The sequence below is a fragment of the Cnephaeus nilssonii genome, assembly GCF_951640355.1.
Source record: "Cnephaeus nilssonii genome assembly, chromosome: 14".
Lineage (NCBI taxonomy): Eukaryota > Metazoa > Chordata > Mammalia > Chiroptera > Vespertilionidae > Cnephaeus > Cnephaeus nilssonii.
The window spans coordinates 6,293,919-6,309,070 of record NC_137085.1 but is presented as its reverse complement, the minus strand read 5'-3'; the positions used below and the strand labels follow the sequence as shown (position 1 = coordinate 6,309,070).

At 56.9% G+C, this 15,152-nt stretch overlaps 1 protein-coding gene across 17 annotated transcripts in view; it reads left to right on the top strand.

Moving 5' to 3' along the window:
- RALGPS1 (Ral GEF with PH domain and SH3 binding motif 1) overlaps nucleotides 1-14,633 on the top strand; it is a 226,324-nt gene extending 211,691 nt beyond the window's left edge. For 12 of the 17 annotated variants that reach the window (XM_079790426.1, XM_079790427.1, XM_079790425.1 and 9 more), the window contains 5 exons: nucleotides 2,737-2,820; nucleotides 4,350-4,455; nucleotides 5,636-5,728; nucleotides 5,883-5,988; nucleotides 6,426-7,084. In XM_079790426.1, coding sequence (XP_079646552.1) covers nucleotides 2,737-2,820; nucleotides 4,350-4,455; nucleotides 5,636-5,728; nucleotides 5,883-5,988; nucleotides 6,426-6,712 — 676 coding nt within the window. In that variant the 3' untranslated portion in view covers nucleotides 6,713-7,084. Of the gene's footprint in view, nucleotides 1-2,736; nucleotides 2,821-4,349; nucleotides 4,456-5,635; nucleotides 5,729-5,882; nucleotides 5,989-6,425; nucleotides 7,085-10,474 lie in introns of those variants that run through there. The other 5 variants (XM_079790417.1, XM_079790431.1, XM_079790420.1 and 2 more) reach the window with 3 other exon arrangements.
- The last annotated feature ends 519 nt before the right edge of the window (nucleotides 14,634-15,152 follow it).

Here is a 15,152-nt window from a genome sequence, read left to right as displayed (position 1 = left end):
GCCGTGGGTGGCAGCCCAGCTGGATGATGAGCTGAGCTCCTGACATTGGTTTCCCTCAAAGATGCCGCCTCTTGCCTCGTTCTCAGCAGCAGACACTCAAGTCTGACAACCGAGCTTAGGCCCCGAGAGGGAGCAGTGGGCGGTGGTGCCGGGGCCTGGCCCCAGCCGACAAGGGCTGGCCCCGCCCAGAAGCTGCTGCAGCTTCCTACGTACCGAGAAACCTGCCACCGTCTGTCCGATGCCCCCGCCCCCAGAGTCGGGTCCTAGGACGTGGGCCTCGTGAGGACCCTTCTCTGGGGATATCCGCTCTGCTCCCCCCTCTCTGCAGCCCGGCCTTCTAGACCTGTCAGCTCACAGAGGGGAAGGTGTACGTGTCACGGCTTCACCCCGCCACAGAGCCCGACTTTCAGTCTCACATCCGGTTCCTAATTGCCAGGAGAGAATATCGGATGGACTTGCTCGGTCAGGTGTCCTGTCCGCTCAGCTAAACTTAAGGGCAAAGGAGGCTCCTCGGGACCCATTCAGCGGATCAGGGACGTTGCCCGGAGGAGAGAGAGCGACTCACAGGCAGTAAAAGTGCTGTAACAAGTGCTGCTGGGGAGACATCCAGGCCCACAGAACTCGGGCAGCGGCTTCCTGCCTGCAGCCGAGGGCGAATCACCAGCAAGTGGCCGGGGTCAAGTGCCAATCCCGGGTTTGCTGGTGCAGGTGGGCCCTCCACAGGTGCACGCCCACCAGGGGCTCCGTGCACTTGAGATAGAAGCCTGGGGGGCCTATTCCCGCTAAGGCAAGATTACTGAGACCTCAAGGTGATTGTTATCCAAGACTTCTCCCTGCCCCCAACCTCCTAGACCAGTAACAGGGACTCGGGTTAAATGATGAAATTCAGCCCCAAGGTACCTGCCAGCTACACCTAGAACACTGTCCAGGGAAGTGTCCTGCAGACCTGTCCGGCCAGCCTGCCTTCTCATGGTGCCGTTGGCCCAAGCAGGACCCGGCTGCGTCCTCAACAGCACCACCACTCTTCCTTCCTAGTGCCGTGACCTTGGGCAAGTGGCACCTCTCCGAGCCTCAGATTGCTTATCTAAAAGGTGGGCATGAGGATAGTGCCTGCCTCCCAGAGTTGTGTGATTAAACAAAATAGTGAATGAATATGCTGAGCACATTACCTGGCACCATCATCCCTTCCTCACCATCGCTCATCACCCCCACCGTCCACCATCGTGCCCACCATCCCTCCACCCGCCCCCCCTCCCATCGTCTCATCGTCTCATCGTCCTATCACCATCCTTATCACCAGCTTGCACACCCTTTGGGACTGAGATGTTCTACTGGGTTGCCAGCCCACAATTCCCCGGACCAGACTTCCCATGAGCAGGATTGTCTCCTGCAGCCCTCCTCCCTGCCACCCCCAAGATCCATCATTGCGGGGGGGACGGGGACAGGAAAGTGGCCCTCCTGGGGTGCATTCTGTTCAGCCACGTGTTCCCAGCCAGGAAAGGCAGCTGTGGTTCTGGAGTGGGGCCCCCATGTCGGTCAGAGACATTCCGACAAAGCCCATTCAGCGTGCGCTGCACAGAAACTCAAGAACGGGGGCCTCCCAGAGAAGCGTGCAGGGAGCCGCCCGCACAGTGCTGCCTCCAGACCTGGGCCCAGTCCCATGGCAGACTCCACCCATGTGACACGCCGGCCTCTGCCCAGCCCGAAAGATGTGGGAGGAGCTTAGACTACAGAGTCAGACAGACCTGGGTCCAGATCCTGGTGAGCTAGGCTCACGGCCCTGTCAAGTGTCCTCACATCACCAAGCCTCAGTTTCCCCATTCTGGGGAGGCTCATGGTGCTCTCACAAAGCTCCGGAGAGAATGAGTGCATGGCCTGGCGCCCCCGTGCTCCCGCGCCCCCCCCCCCAGCCCTGGGCATTTGGGGGCACCGCACTCACATAGGAAGCACATGGGAAGCCTGCTCGAAAGGCTGGACTGCTCGGAAGGTGCTGACTTAAAGCTCTCCATCAGCACGGCAGTCCTGCCACGCGTGTGCTAAGCGTGCAGCCATGGACTGTCTCAGAACAGGGGATGGAATGGTGGCGAGGTGGCAGCGCCCACCACATGGCCGGGCTGAGAAACTCCTAGCGTCAGCGGACAGTCCACCGTGGCTGCACATTTCGCTGGGGCGCTGGGGAAAGGACACCCCTGAGAAGAAAGGGTGAGAGAAGGGGCCAGTGTCCAGCCCAGAGAAGGGAGGGCCCAGCTCCCGCTCCACACACCAGCCTCGGCTCAGCGGGAGCTCGGACCAAGCGGGGAGACTCCCCTGCGCACAGAGATGGCGAAGTTCGCTCTCAGACCTGCCCGCTCCCGAAGCCCCGGTGTGGCTGGGGGGAGCAGCCCGGAGCAGCTCACTCACAGGGTGACGTGCGGGGTGACACCCCGTTTCCAGGTGCCCAGCAGTGTTGCCAGTCATGAAGTGCCCGAGCTTCTCAGAAATGACAGCAGACCCATCGTTTTCAGTATTGCGTCCCGGCCGCTCACGCACTGCCCCCTCCCAGGAAATAATCACCTGGAGACCCGGGTCTGTTCACTGACGGCAGCTCAGAGGCCCCGGATGTGCTTGAAGCGTGACCGAGGGGGAGAGCTGGGGTCGGGGCTTCCTGAGCTGACGCCCCCAGTCTGAGCGGCTCTCGCCCTGTCAGAGCACCTGTCTCCCCGGCCTGTGGCTAACACTCAGCCTTTTCCTCCGAAGCAGGGGACGTCTCTACGCCACGCTGGGGCCCAACTGGAGGGTTCCAATTCGGAATTCTCCCAGGACCCGGAGCTGCGTCTACAGGTATCCATTTATTCGTGTGTCCGTCCATGCGACAGAGAGCAATAGGGAGCATGCTGGATGGCGTGTGCGGGGTGCCACGCTCTGAGCTAGAGGCTGTGGACGGGATGGACACGGCCGCCGCCTCAGCCCACGAGGCAGCTGCAGAAGAGACCAAAACGAAGAAAATCCCAGGCGCCCGGGTCCCAGAGAAGGGGGTGCTCTGGGAGGGGAGAGCAGGGAGGGGCTCCCTGGAGAGAAGACGGGAAGAGAGGCAGGAATTAACCTGAGGAACTAAGGGAGGAGGCAGAGGGGTTATCAGGGTGCCCCAGGCAAAGGGACAGTCCGTGGGCCTGAGGCAGGAAGAGCGGGAGATTCCACGCAAAGGAAAGTCAGGGTCCAAGGAAATGAGAGGAGATGAGGCTGGAAAGTGGGCGGAGCCACAACCGATGGGGGCGGGGGGGTAGGGGGTAGGATAGGAGGGGAAGGTTGGTGCTCCAAAGGCAATGGAGACCGTGTGTGTGGGCGGGAAAGGGAGGGGAGGTGGCGTGACCAGGCCGTCCTGGCCGCGCGTGGAGTACACAGGAGGAAGGCAGGAGTCGGTGCTGAGAGGCCGGGTTGAGCGCGGGCGATGGGTCACAGGCAGGTAAGTTCTGCCGAGCTGGGGGAGTGGGGATGGCTGAGGTGGACAGGCAGGCGTTGCAGGGGTGGAGGGTGAGAGAAGAAAACCCCTAGGTTTGGGCTCAGCTGGGTGGGTGTTGTGCCCTGGGGGAAGGTGCAGGCTGAGGGAGGGGCCTGGGGGGGGGGCTGGAGGAGGGGGGCGGGGGACAGCGAGCAGCTCTGTGTCAGATTGGGCTGAGCAGAGGTCTGGGCTGCGCTTGGATGCCTTCACCCATAGGTGGCGCCTGAATCCCCATGGCAAAGGGGGAGAGAGGAACCCTGAGAAAGATGCAGGGCTTGGCAGTGTAGGGGTCCCCTGTGCCCCTTCTCACTTCACCCCACCTCTCGCACTTCCTCCATGCTCCTCCAGGCTTCTGCCAACACAAAAAGGAGGGGCTGTGTGATCCCCAAGTGGAGAGGAAGTGGTGGTCAGGATAGGGTGCAGGGGCTGTGAGGGGCCTGGGTCAGGATGGGGTACAGGGGCTGCGAGGCCCCTGGGTCAGGATGGGGTGCAGGGGCTGTGAGGGGTCTGGGTCAGGATGGGGTGCAGGGGCTGTGAGGAGTCTGGGTCAGGATGGGGTACAGGGGCTGTGAGGGGCCTGGGTCAGGATGGGGTACAGGGGCTGCGAGGCCCCTGGGTCAGGATGGGATACAGGGGCTGCGAGGTGCCTGGGTTACCAGGAGCTTAGTCACCAAACGTGAGCTCTGCAGCACGCAGGTAGATGCGGGAGGTGAGTTCCCGGATGTGGGGAGCCCAGAGCCGCCTTCCCTCCTGCTCCCTGTGGCCTTGCCCGGCCTGTAAATCCTCTGCTGGGCAGCACCGTGGGCCCCGGTGGGGAGCGGGTGTCTGACCTCAGCTCCTTCAGCCCTGTCTGACCCGTGGCCTCCCCCAGCCCCACCGGCCCCTGCATCTGTGCGCTGGGGAGCTCGGCGGCCGTGCCCACCATGGAGGGGCCTTTGAGAAGGAAGACTCTGCTCAAGGAAGGACGGAAGCCCACAGTGAGTCAGACGCCTGGTCCGGAGGCGGCGTGGGGCTCAGTGAGGGGCCGGCCCGGAGACCCGCCAGCCGGTCCAGCCCTGGGTGTGCCGCTCGGGGTGGGAGCTGCTTCTACATCTGCGAGTTGCGATGAAATAGTGCCCGCGTCCTAAACAGTGCCACATGCATTGAGTGAGACGGAGTCTTCACCCCAGCGGGGCCCCACACTGTCCTTGGACCCAAGTGTCACAAAGCATCCGTGACATGGGGTCCTACATCCGGCCCGTTGGACTGACCTGCCTGCCTCTCGTGCAGAGTGCCGGCCGCAGCCACTCTGAGGCTTGCAAGGCAGCATCTTAAAGGCGGTGTTAAAACCACAAACATGGTAAACCATAGCCTAGGTGGGGTGGGGTGGGGTGGGGTGGGGTGGGGTGGTGACAGGGAGTGATGAAATCATTCAGGAGGTCGTGACCCGTTATTTTTAGTGGAATAGAATGGAAAATGATGGAGTTTCTTACACCGAGTAAAGGGGAGTGTTGGACATACACATGCACGTGTGTTACTTACTCCTGTGGGCGTCCTCAGAGAGGCCTGGCAGGCTGAGATGCAGAGCCATCGCTCCCCAGACGGGGCATTCGCTTCGCCTTTGCAGAACCAGAGGCCCCCCAGGCTGATTGCCCCAACCCAAGAGCGGCCCTGAGCGCCAGGCCGCCTTCCCTAGAGAAGCAGGGCCGCACCCGCGAAGCCGCCTGTGGGCTTCCCACTTCCCGCCTCAAATTCTTCAAAAGCGCTTCCATCCAGTCACCGCCGAGCCCCCCCCCCCCCCCCCCCACACACACACCCATCGCAGACATTATGGTCTTTCTAGCCTGTGGTTTACCATGTCTGTGGTTTTAAAACCTTTTTCCCAGGACGTTCATGGGCCCAGGTCACCTGCACACAGGAATTGTGCCTCGGCACTGCCCTGGACACGGCAGGAAGGAGGCGCCGAGGGTGGCAGGAGGGAGGTGGGCGCAGGGCTGAGGGGCATAGAGGCAGGAGGAGGACAGGAGGACAGTCTGCTCCTGGGAGAGGTGGCATTAGGGGTCGGGGCCAGTGACTGGTTAGGAGGGGCCCCCTCCCACCCTGTGGCTGGGTGTGTGATCAGGCCCCGGGTTCCGCCTCACCACTCGCGGGTTGTCACGCGGCCTCCTTCCTGTGCAGCTGTCCTCCTGGACCAGGTACTGGGTCATCCTGTCAGGATCCACCCTCCTGTACTATGGAGCCAAGTCCTTGCGGGGCACAGACAGGAAACACGTAAGTCCCGGGAGAGGCCTCTCCGGGCGGGGCCTTTATCCCGTGTGAACGGCAGGGAGCGGGTGGGAGGCGGTGGGAAGGAACCTTGGCGTGGCCTGCTCAACCCTCCGAGGGGAGGGAGGGTGTGAGCTCCTGGCTGTGCCTTGTTCTCCAGTACAAATCCACGCCTGGCAAAAAGGTCTCCATCGTGGGCTGGATGGTGCAGCTGCCGGATGACCCCGAGCACCCGGACATCTTCCAGCTGAACAACCCTGACAAAGGTAGGCGCCGAGCTGGTGCCCGCAGCCCCTCCCGCCCCAGCCTCTTCTGCTAAATGGAGGCACTTCTGAGGCTGCAGCTTCCCCTTTGCTTCAGGTGCTGGTGTTCGCAGGGTCCCCTCACTAGTCCACTGTGTCCCCTGAGCAGTGCGCATGGCATGTGGCTGCAGGAATCCTTCCTGTGGCCTCATCTGTGGCACCTGGGCCCATCACCCCTGGAGCTGCAGCCTCAGGCTCTTGGAATAAATAACATGATGCTGGTGAGGCAGCAGCCATGTGGGCAAGCAGGGTCTTTGGGGATTTCAGGGACACCCCTGTGCCGTGAGAATGGCAGTGTCCTGACCCAAGGCCCCAGGCTTGCCTTGGGCTGCTCCTGACCCTCCTCAGTTTAGTTTCCCATGTCCACCCTCTTCTTAACCGGTGGTTTCTCTACCCGCCAGGCAATGTTTACAAGTTCCAGACTGGCTCCCGGTTTCATGCAATACTGTGGCACAAGCATTTGGACGATGCATGTAAAAGCAACAGGCCTCAGGTAAAGTCACCAAAACCCTGCCTGTCACCCAAAATGCCCTCTCTCACCCTTGGGGCTCATGGTCCACAGAAAACAGGGCCCCTCCTTCCCTTTGAGTCTAGTCCCTGTGTCTTGCCCACTGAAGGAAACACAGACATATCCATCAGGGGCAGCTTGGTAGGAGACAGATGCTCTATCTCCCCAAGTTTAGGCTGAAGCATTTACTTAGATCATCCCCCAAAGGTTGATTCATGGGAATACTCCAAACTGACTAACAGGCTTCCTGGCCAGCACAATCCTTAGGAATAATAATGATAACAACAGCTAATGTACTGAGAGCCGACGGTGGCTGCTGCTGAAGGGGCCCTGGTCTGCTGGGCCTGGCTCAAGGCTGGGCTCCCTCCCCCACCCCCGCCCCACCCAGGACCGGGCATTATTCGAGATGTTTCACCTGCAGGAATCGGCCCAGGCCTCAACACCCTGTGAGGTCGGTCCTCTCACCATCTCCATTTCACAGAGGACTCTGAGGCTCAGAAAGTGGCAGACACTAACTGTGGGGCCTGACGGGGTCTGTGCTTGCCACCCCGAGCTCTCCTGCCTCACCTCCCGGGGCCTCTGGCCGCCCCAGCCCGCAGCACCAGATGGGCAGGCGGAGTGTCCTGACCCTGGGGGTCGGTGGGCAGGCAGTGTGGCTGCTGGTGCCAGGGTTGGTAGCCCCCTGAGTTCCCCAGGGATCAGCCGGGGGGGGGGGGGGGATGGGGGCTGGGGGAGCTGGGTTCCTCTCAGTCTTGGGAATAGCACCAGGGCTTGTGGGAGATGCTGGCAGCTTTGAGGACCAGTAGGAGCAGCTGGGAGGCAGCAGCCCCAGGTCTGAGGGGACCTCAGCAAAGGGGAGTTCACCCCGCACCAGGCCTGTGTGTCTGGCAGGGGAGGGACTCAGCTGTGGTCACAGTAGCCACAGACTTCAGGTCCCTCAAAGCCGGTCTCCGAAGGGGCGGGGCGGCCCCCAAGGCATGTCGCTCGCTCTGTGCTCGGTTTGGTCCTATTCCGACCTTCCTCTGAAACATAGGCGAGGACATGGATGACGCTCTGATCCCATCATAGGTGATAAGGCCCGTACACGGATCAAGTTGGGATGCCGCAGGGAAGCACAAAGTAAATTGCATTCGAGTCTGTCGACTCACCTGCCTGCCTGTCAGGATCTTGTCTGAGGGGTGTGTCACAGGCACACGGAGTGTGCGGTTCAGAGCGCGCACTGCGGCGCCGTCCTGGATCGGAGAGGAAACCGGACGCCTCGGCAGCCCGGTCAGTCCCCTGAGCAGCACCCGACCGCGGTTAGGAGACGGAGGCTGGTCTGGGTGTGGCCGGCTGACAGCTCCAGGATTCCAGTGAGCGCCGTCTCGCTTGCATTAAGATACATGTGCAGATTTATTATCTGTATGTTTGTACGTATAAAGTAAATGATACACAGGACATTATAACTCTGGTTCCTAGAGTGCTTACATATCTTTTTCACATTAAACCAGCAATTTTCAGCCGGTGTGCCACAAGAATATTTAAAACATGTACTGCCTGACTATTTAGTTAGGAGCACTGACCTCTTTTCCCTTAGATTGCTAAAAAAAAAAAAAAAAAAAAAAAATGACAACAGCCAACAATAGCCATCCAGTGTGAATGAATCAAAATGATACCTATTTTTTTGTCAGATGGGCAAAAAAAGAATATATTTTTGGTGTGCTGCAGAATTTTAGTAGTTAGTTAATGTGTGCCAAGAGATGGAAAATGGCTGCGTTAAACAAATGCGATTGCCTGTCTACACGATGGAGAGACCAGGGGTTTGGGGTTTGGGTGGCCAGTCACCTCAAGATGATGCCAAGTGATCAAGCATCAGGGCTTGAACAAGGTTGATGCCACCTCAGGTCACATTCAGAGAGGAAGAACGTCCTGCCCTCCGCGCCGGTCACACCTGCGTGGCCGGGCCCCCTCATTAGCTCAGAGTGACCTTGAGCAGGAGGCTGGGTGGCGCCGGGCCTGACAGGGACTGGCTGCCTGAGGTGGGCCACCAGGAGAGGGTGCAGCGGAGAGAGCAGGGCCTTGCTGTCCGCCTGTGGAGGCACGTGGGGCCCCGGCCAGGAGCACCGATGGCCGCTCTCTGGGCGGGCAGCCGAGCCTGGCAGCAGGCTCACAGCAGGTAGCAGGGAACTGGGTCAGACCCGGTGGCAGAGCAGGTGTTTGGTCAGAAGGATGAGTGGGTTGAATTCCATACGTGGCAAGTGTGGGGTGCATGGCAAGATTTTGCTACTTTTCAGTATTATTGTCCAATTTTTAGACCTAGGGAAGGAGGACCTTTTATTTTTCTACTCTTTTCCCTTTTTCTTTCTAATTTACTTTCAACCAAATACTCCCGCTCTCTGCTGTGTACAGTAATAAGACGTGGCAACACTGAGCCTGCCACAGCGGAGGGTCATTTCAAGCCACGCCCTTCCGTGTGGGGCAACGAGGAGGCGCCAGGACGGGGCAGGAACGCACTGCTCCCGGGGGAGGCCCCGGAGCCAGGATCAGTCTTCTTTAGGGGGAATCGCATTTCTTACAATCGTTGTACTAACATTTAAACTCACAACCCGAAACTCCCGATTTGTTTGTTTACCGTTCCCGTAAAATGTTATCACATGTATTGATTCCTTAATGTATTGGCTGGGGTACACTTTTTAAAAACTTTTTTTATAAATAGAACCATAACCTGTATACAGGCAGTCCTCGGGTTACGTCGGACTCTACGTACATCATTTCGTGGTTACATCGCCATCTCCCATTTATTTATTAAAAAAAAAAAAAAGTTCCGTCGTTTCGACGTATGTACATATGTGCTTTATGTTTTTTATTATTTATTTGCCACAAGTAAAAGTCAGGAATTGTTATCTTTCTTTTACTTTTTTTTTTTTTACTGTTTCGCTTCATTATTGCTGTGAATGTGCTCCATGTAAGTGATGTAGGTGCTTATGTAGGTGGGTTCTGACTTAACGGTGAAAATCGCATTACGTCACGCCGTAGGAACGGATCTCCGACGTAACCCGAGGACCTACTGCATTCTCTTCTGTGACCTGCTTTTCTCCGGCAGCGTGGTCCTCAGCATCATCGGTGTCGATGTGCGTGGCTTTCATTCATTCCCTCGTACTGTGTTTAAGTCAGTCTGTTGCTGAGCCCAGAAATGGCTTCCCGCTCTTCGCTGTTCCGGGCAGGGCTGCCATCACCACCTTTACCTGCCTCCCGTGCAAGGAGGTGCCCTTTCTCCAGCGCATCACTCTGACACCTTGGCACCGAGAGGGATTTGTCTTTGATGAAATTGCTTCTCATCAGACCTCCTGGAACCCGCCCTGCCCCCCAGCACTGTGGGCCGGGGAGGCCTGGAGCTGGGGCATGTGAGCAGCTTCCAGGGGAGGGGCCACACCCTGACCTTGGGGCCGGTGGTCCCCAAGCAAAGGGAGCTGGGACCATGTCGTGGAGACATAGCTATTGGAAGGTCTTGGGGTTCCTGATCTCCCCAGACTTACTCCTTGTGCTTCCACCTGCTAATCTTGCCGCCCCTGCCCCCATTCCTGCGGGATCTGTGTCCTCTGGGTTTTGTTTGGACCTGGGGGAGTGATTGAGAGCACGGCTCTGGTGTCTTAGCTCTGCGACTTATGGCTGTGTACTTCCCCTCTCCAAGCCTCAGTTTCCTCATCTTTATAATGGGGATCCTCCCAGTGCCTGCCTCATGGGTTGTTGTGAGGACTCGAGGACACGATGCATATGAAGTACTCAGAGCAGCGCACTTAACGAGTGGCAGTGGTCATAGTGTCACTATTGTGTGCCCTCTCCCCACCTGACCTGCTCCTCCACAGACTCCCTGGGCAAGGCCTGGTCCCATCTTAGGTTTTGAAGCATCTTGTCCCCATCTGAGAGGTAGGAACTTGACAAAGGCTGAGCTTTCTCTTCCAGGTACCTGCAAACCTCATGTCATTTGAGTAAGTCTCTGCACCTGGCGTGGCTTCAGAGGCTCCTGGGAGCCCCGACGGGACTGTGGTGAGTGCAGGTCCCGGGCACAGGCCACTGGCCCGGCGCTGGGAGACTCACAGCTGGACTCCAGGCGATGCCGCCTGTGGCCTCCCAGCCCAGAGGCGCCCTCGGCGCCAACCCCAGCGACTCTCACGACCCTCGTTCAGCAGCTCCGTCGTCCTCCCTCTCTGGGCTCGTACGTCCCTCAGCTGCTGCTGCGACCAGAGCATTCAGCCGAGTGGGCCCAGTGCTTTCTCCTGCACAAAGGAGCGGACAGTGTTAACTGCGGGAGGGGCCAGAGAGCAGGCACAGGCTGTGGAACTGGCTTTTACACCCCAAGTGCACGGGGTTGCTCGCCCACAGGGTCCCCTCAAATTTTGTACAACCCGAAGCGTCCTCTGAGCGTGCGTGCTGTGTACGTGTGCACACGAGTGAGCGTGAACTCTTTGAGAAACATGCATTTTGGCACAAGGTGCGTGACATCACACACTTCATTGGCTTCGAGGCCCTGCTTTAACCTTACGTGACAGCCTTGTCCACCAAGGAAGGTCGGAGTGGGAGCCCAGATCCCTCCTGTGTTAAGGGCCCCTTGCATTCTTTTACTGTAAACAAACAATGCCTTAAACCGTGTCCTGTTTTCTGTTCCTATGGGTGCTATTCATCTGGAAGCTGCTTCCTGGGCCCCGGTCCCATCCAGGCCTCGGTGGTGTCAGCTCTTCTGAGACAGGCCCCGGCTGCCGGACTGTGGACTGGCCTGCTTGCTTCCTCCCACCCCTCCAGCAGGGTCTGAAGGCCCTTCTCCTCCTCCCTCCCCGCGCCCCCCCCCCCCCCCCCGCCCACGTGCCAGAATGGGAATTGTGCCACTTCTCCCAGCTTCTCAGAAGCAGCTCGGGCACCACGCTCACATCGAATGGCTGCACGACCTCTCCCCCCGAGCCTCTGCTCCCACCACCGCACCCTCTGCCTCCACTGCCAGGCGGGCCACGGGATCCCTGATCACCCCGGGAGCTGAGTGACACTGAGGCCTTAAGCTCCCCCGATATTGCCGCCCAACCCCGTCACCAGCAAGTTTTCCATCACCAAGTCCAAGGGCACCGTTGTTGATGGCCATGGTGACGAGAGCAAAGCCCCAGGAGTGCGTGGCCCACGCTCCGCGTTCCGTTACGAGCTCTTCACGTGAACAACATCCCTATCTGTCACTCTCATAGTTTTAAGTGACTTTTATTTTGCACAAAGACATTTTTATTCAAAATAATAAAAATTAACTTTATTTATGATAGCTTTATCACCGTAGCTCCCTCTCTCTCTCACCTGGGTGTCCTAATTCTGAGACGGAAACCCTTGAAAGATTTTCTGAAAGAAACTGAATTTCTGAGGCCTTGTTGCTGTTGTGGTTTCATAGCTCACACTGATCAGACATCAGACCACACCTAACAGTTTCTGGGCAAGATGCTTCTAAAACATCTTCACCAGTAAACTGTCCTGGGTCAATTTCAAAACAGCTACAGGACCCACTCCTGTATTGTGATCAAATGGTGACAGCTTTTCTGAGAATTGGAATGAATTGGTGAAGAAAGGTGTTGTCATCAGGATCTTATTTTGGGGTCCAGCCTCCCTGTGCTCGGTCACTGGCCCTCCTTTGGGGCGAAGTCTAGAGCACCGTCCTGGCTGGAGAACCTCCAGGCGATGCCACCACACCCTGGCGTCGGCACTTTGCACGCCCACCTGCAGCTCGGGTCCGAGGCACGCACCTGATTCGTAGCAACGACTCTTTCCATCGGTATCCAGAGACTGCGGGAAAACACCAAACACTCCAACACCTCTCACCAGGACCATTCAGTGTTAGCTCCCACCTGCATTCAGTCTGATTTTGTCTGTTAGAGTCTTAAGTTTGGATGAATGTGTAAGACTGGAACAGCAGCTGCTTATTGTCCTTGTATTTCTCCATTCTCCAGCTATCCTGGGTTTTCTCACATGAAATATTACACATGTCAGTCCAAAGCCCTCGGAATTTCAGGCGCCACAAAATCAGATCATGTCCTGCCCTTTACACGTTTCTTCTCTTTCACACGTGTTTATGTCCGAGCCTATTTTGAAATAGCACAATTGCAGTTCTTTCCAAAGTGTTGAGCCTTCCCACTAAGTGAGACTGATCCCACATCCCCTCCTAGAAACATTCTTAGGTTGGATACTTGAAGAAGCTGTTTAGACCTCATTGGCAACGCCCAGTGGACCTGGTACTAACCTTGAACTAACTACCAGAGGGTTGAGGAGAAAAGCTGAGCGGCACTGGGCTCTCCCCGTGGGGCTCGGGCCCCCCTGGGAGTGAAGTGCGGATTCTTCCCAGCCTCGCTTTGCCCCTCACGCCGCAGGTGAGGAGGGGCAAGAGGCTGGGACAAGGGGGCCAGATACAAGCCCCAAGGGGTGTGGGACGTCCGCGGTGGGTTCTCACCTGGTGTTTGCGCTTTGTCCACATGCACAAATGTTTGTGAAGCCATTGCAGACGATATGTCTTGCATGCATATGCTGTATCTGTTTTTTAAGCGAACAGATCATACCACCCCCAAAGGAAGAGTGTAGAATGCTGTCCACACATGGAGTAGGAAGCTGGTGTCATTGCCATGCCCAGCAGCTCATCGCCTCTTCTGGGGAAGGCTTTTCATTTGAACACGGTTTGCCCCCAAGGTCAGCCGAGTGCGTGCTGACGACTGAAATACTTCCTGGAGGACTGATCTGATGGATAGCAGTAGGAGTATTGTTCTGAGCGTGCCCAGTGAGAGAGCGTGGCCTCTCCTTCCTGACGAAGCCCGTTCACCACGCTGCCAACTGAATTTATGAAGCATTTCTTTTCTTGCCAAGATGGCCAGTATTTCTCTCCTCATCTTTCCCCCACCTCCGAAGCCCGAGACGTGGATCTCTAGGATGCTGTTGTCCAGGTGGAAAATGGCCCGCGAAAATGGAAGGCCATCTGTGAGCAGGCGCAGCTTCCAGGTCACAGGTGGAGTCTAGCGCTCCTACCGCATCACTAATGCGTATAACCAGGTGAACGCTGCCAAAAACACAACCTCACTCATTTGTAGTGACTTCCTAAGTGACTGTAATCAGCCCCACATCATACTGACATGTTGGGTGATTTCCTGTTTGAAAAAGAAAACACACACGTGCGCAAAACAGGAGTCCCTTTGAGAGAACAGATTCTCTGCGCAGAACCACCCATTCGTTCGTTCGTTCGCATCTCCAGTGAGTGCTTCCCGCGCGTCGGGCCCGCCCGGATATAAATGGCCGAGAACAGGACAGACTGATCCCTGCCCTCGAGGAGCTGGTCATTCAAGGAACAAATAATCCTCACGCTGCATCTCCTCTGGCAAGACCCTGCCTGTCGCCCAGCACTGAGTTCCCGCCCCTGCAGATCCCTCCCGAGACGCCTCAGGAGGCCGACAGGCTGCACAGCCCGTGGCAGAGAGCTCAGTTGGGATGAGGACCGGATGGAGTCGCGGGCCGAGAGGCAGGCCGGTGCACAGCAGGCCCGACGGAGCTGTGCTTGGGCACGTGGAGGACCCCGAGGTGGCACGAGCAGGGCCAGCATGTCCACAGTATTTACTTCAGAGGCTTTTTGGTTCTGATGTCATGTTAAATGCGAGTACAGCATGAGGGAGAGCTGCATCTCTTGAGTGCTGAGAACTTGCACGAGGGAGAGTCCGCCAGAGGCAGCCCGAAGTCCCCTTGCAGCAGCGACGCCATGGAGCATCTGTTCTGTAACCACTAACCCCTTTCCCCATTTCTGAACGACTGTGGCCATTCGGTAATGAGACGATAGACGTTAATTTATTAGTAGGGTATAATCTTTAAGTAAATTTCGTGCCAAAATGCATGGTTTTTCACTTAGCATTCAAAATGTTGCGTAGAGAGTATTTTAAGTATCAATTTCTTATGTATTCTTCAAAGTCCGTTGAAAACCCGTTTCTACATTTTAATTCGTTTCTTGTTGAATCTGTTGCCCTCTCCGGGCTGTCTCTCCAGCACCCCCTGCATGCCGCTGTGTACGGACTTTCTCTGGTTCCCGTGAAGTGTCTCACCCGCAATAACACTGAACATCAGCCCTCCAGGATTCTTTAGATTTTTGGTGAAGTATTTTGTTACCTCAGTCTTGTATCACGTTGCTGTATTTTTCAGCTTGTTACACTGATAATAATTGTTTCACTAAATACTTTCATGTACAAACATCTTTGTTTACTTTGAAATTAAATGTGTTTTCCAATGAATATTGCACAATCTATTAAAGTCACATGCATTTCACTTAGTAAACAGCTGCTGTGCCAGATACAGACATGAAGGAGGTGTGGGCGCCCCGGGCCCAGTTGGGAGTTATTAGAACATAAAGGACATACAGGAGCAGTGGCCCCAGGAAGGACAGAGCCAATGCTGTGGACACTCAGGGAGGGAGGTGCATCGGGGAGACTTTAGAGGACAGTGGCCACTAGGAGATTCAGCTCAGAAATCTCTGAACACGTGGAGAGCAGGGAAGGCAGAGAGACGGAAAGGAGGAGAAGCAGGAGCAGCCAACCTGGTCTCCTGGAGTAAAGGATTTGGGGGAGTAATGGGATCCAATTCTGAAAAGATA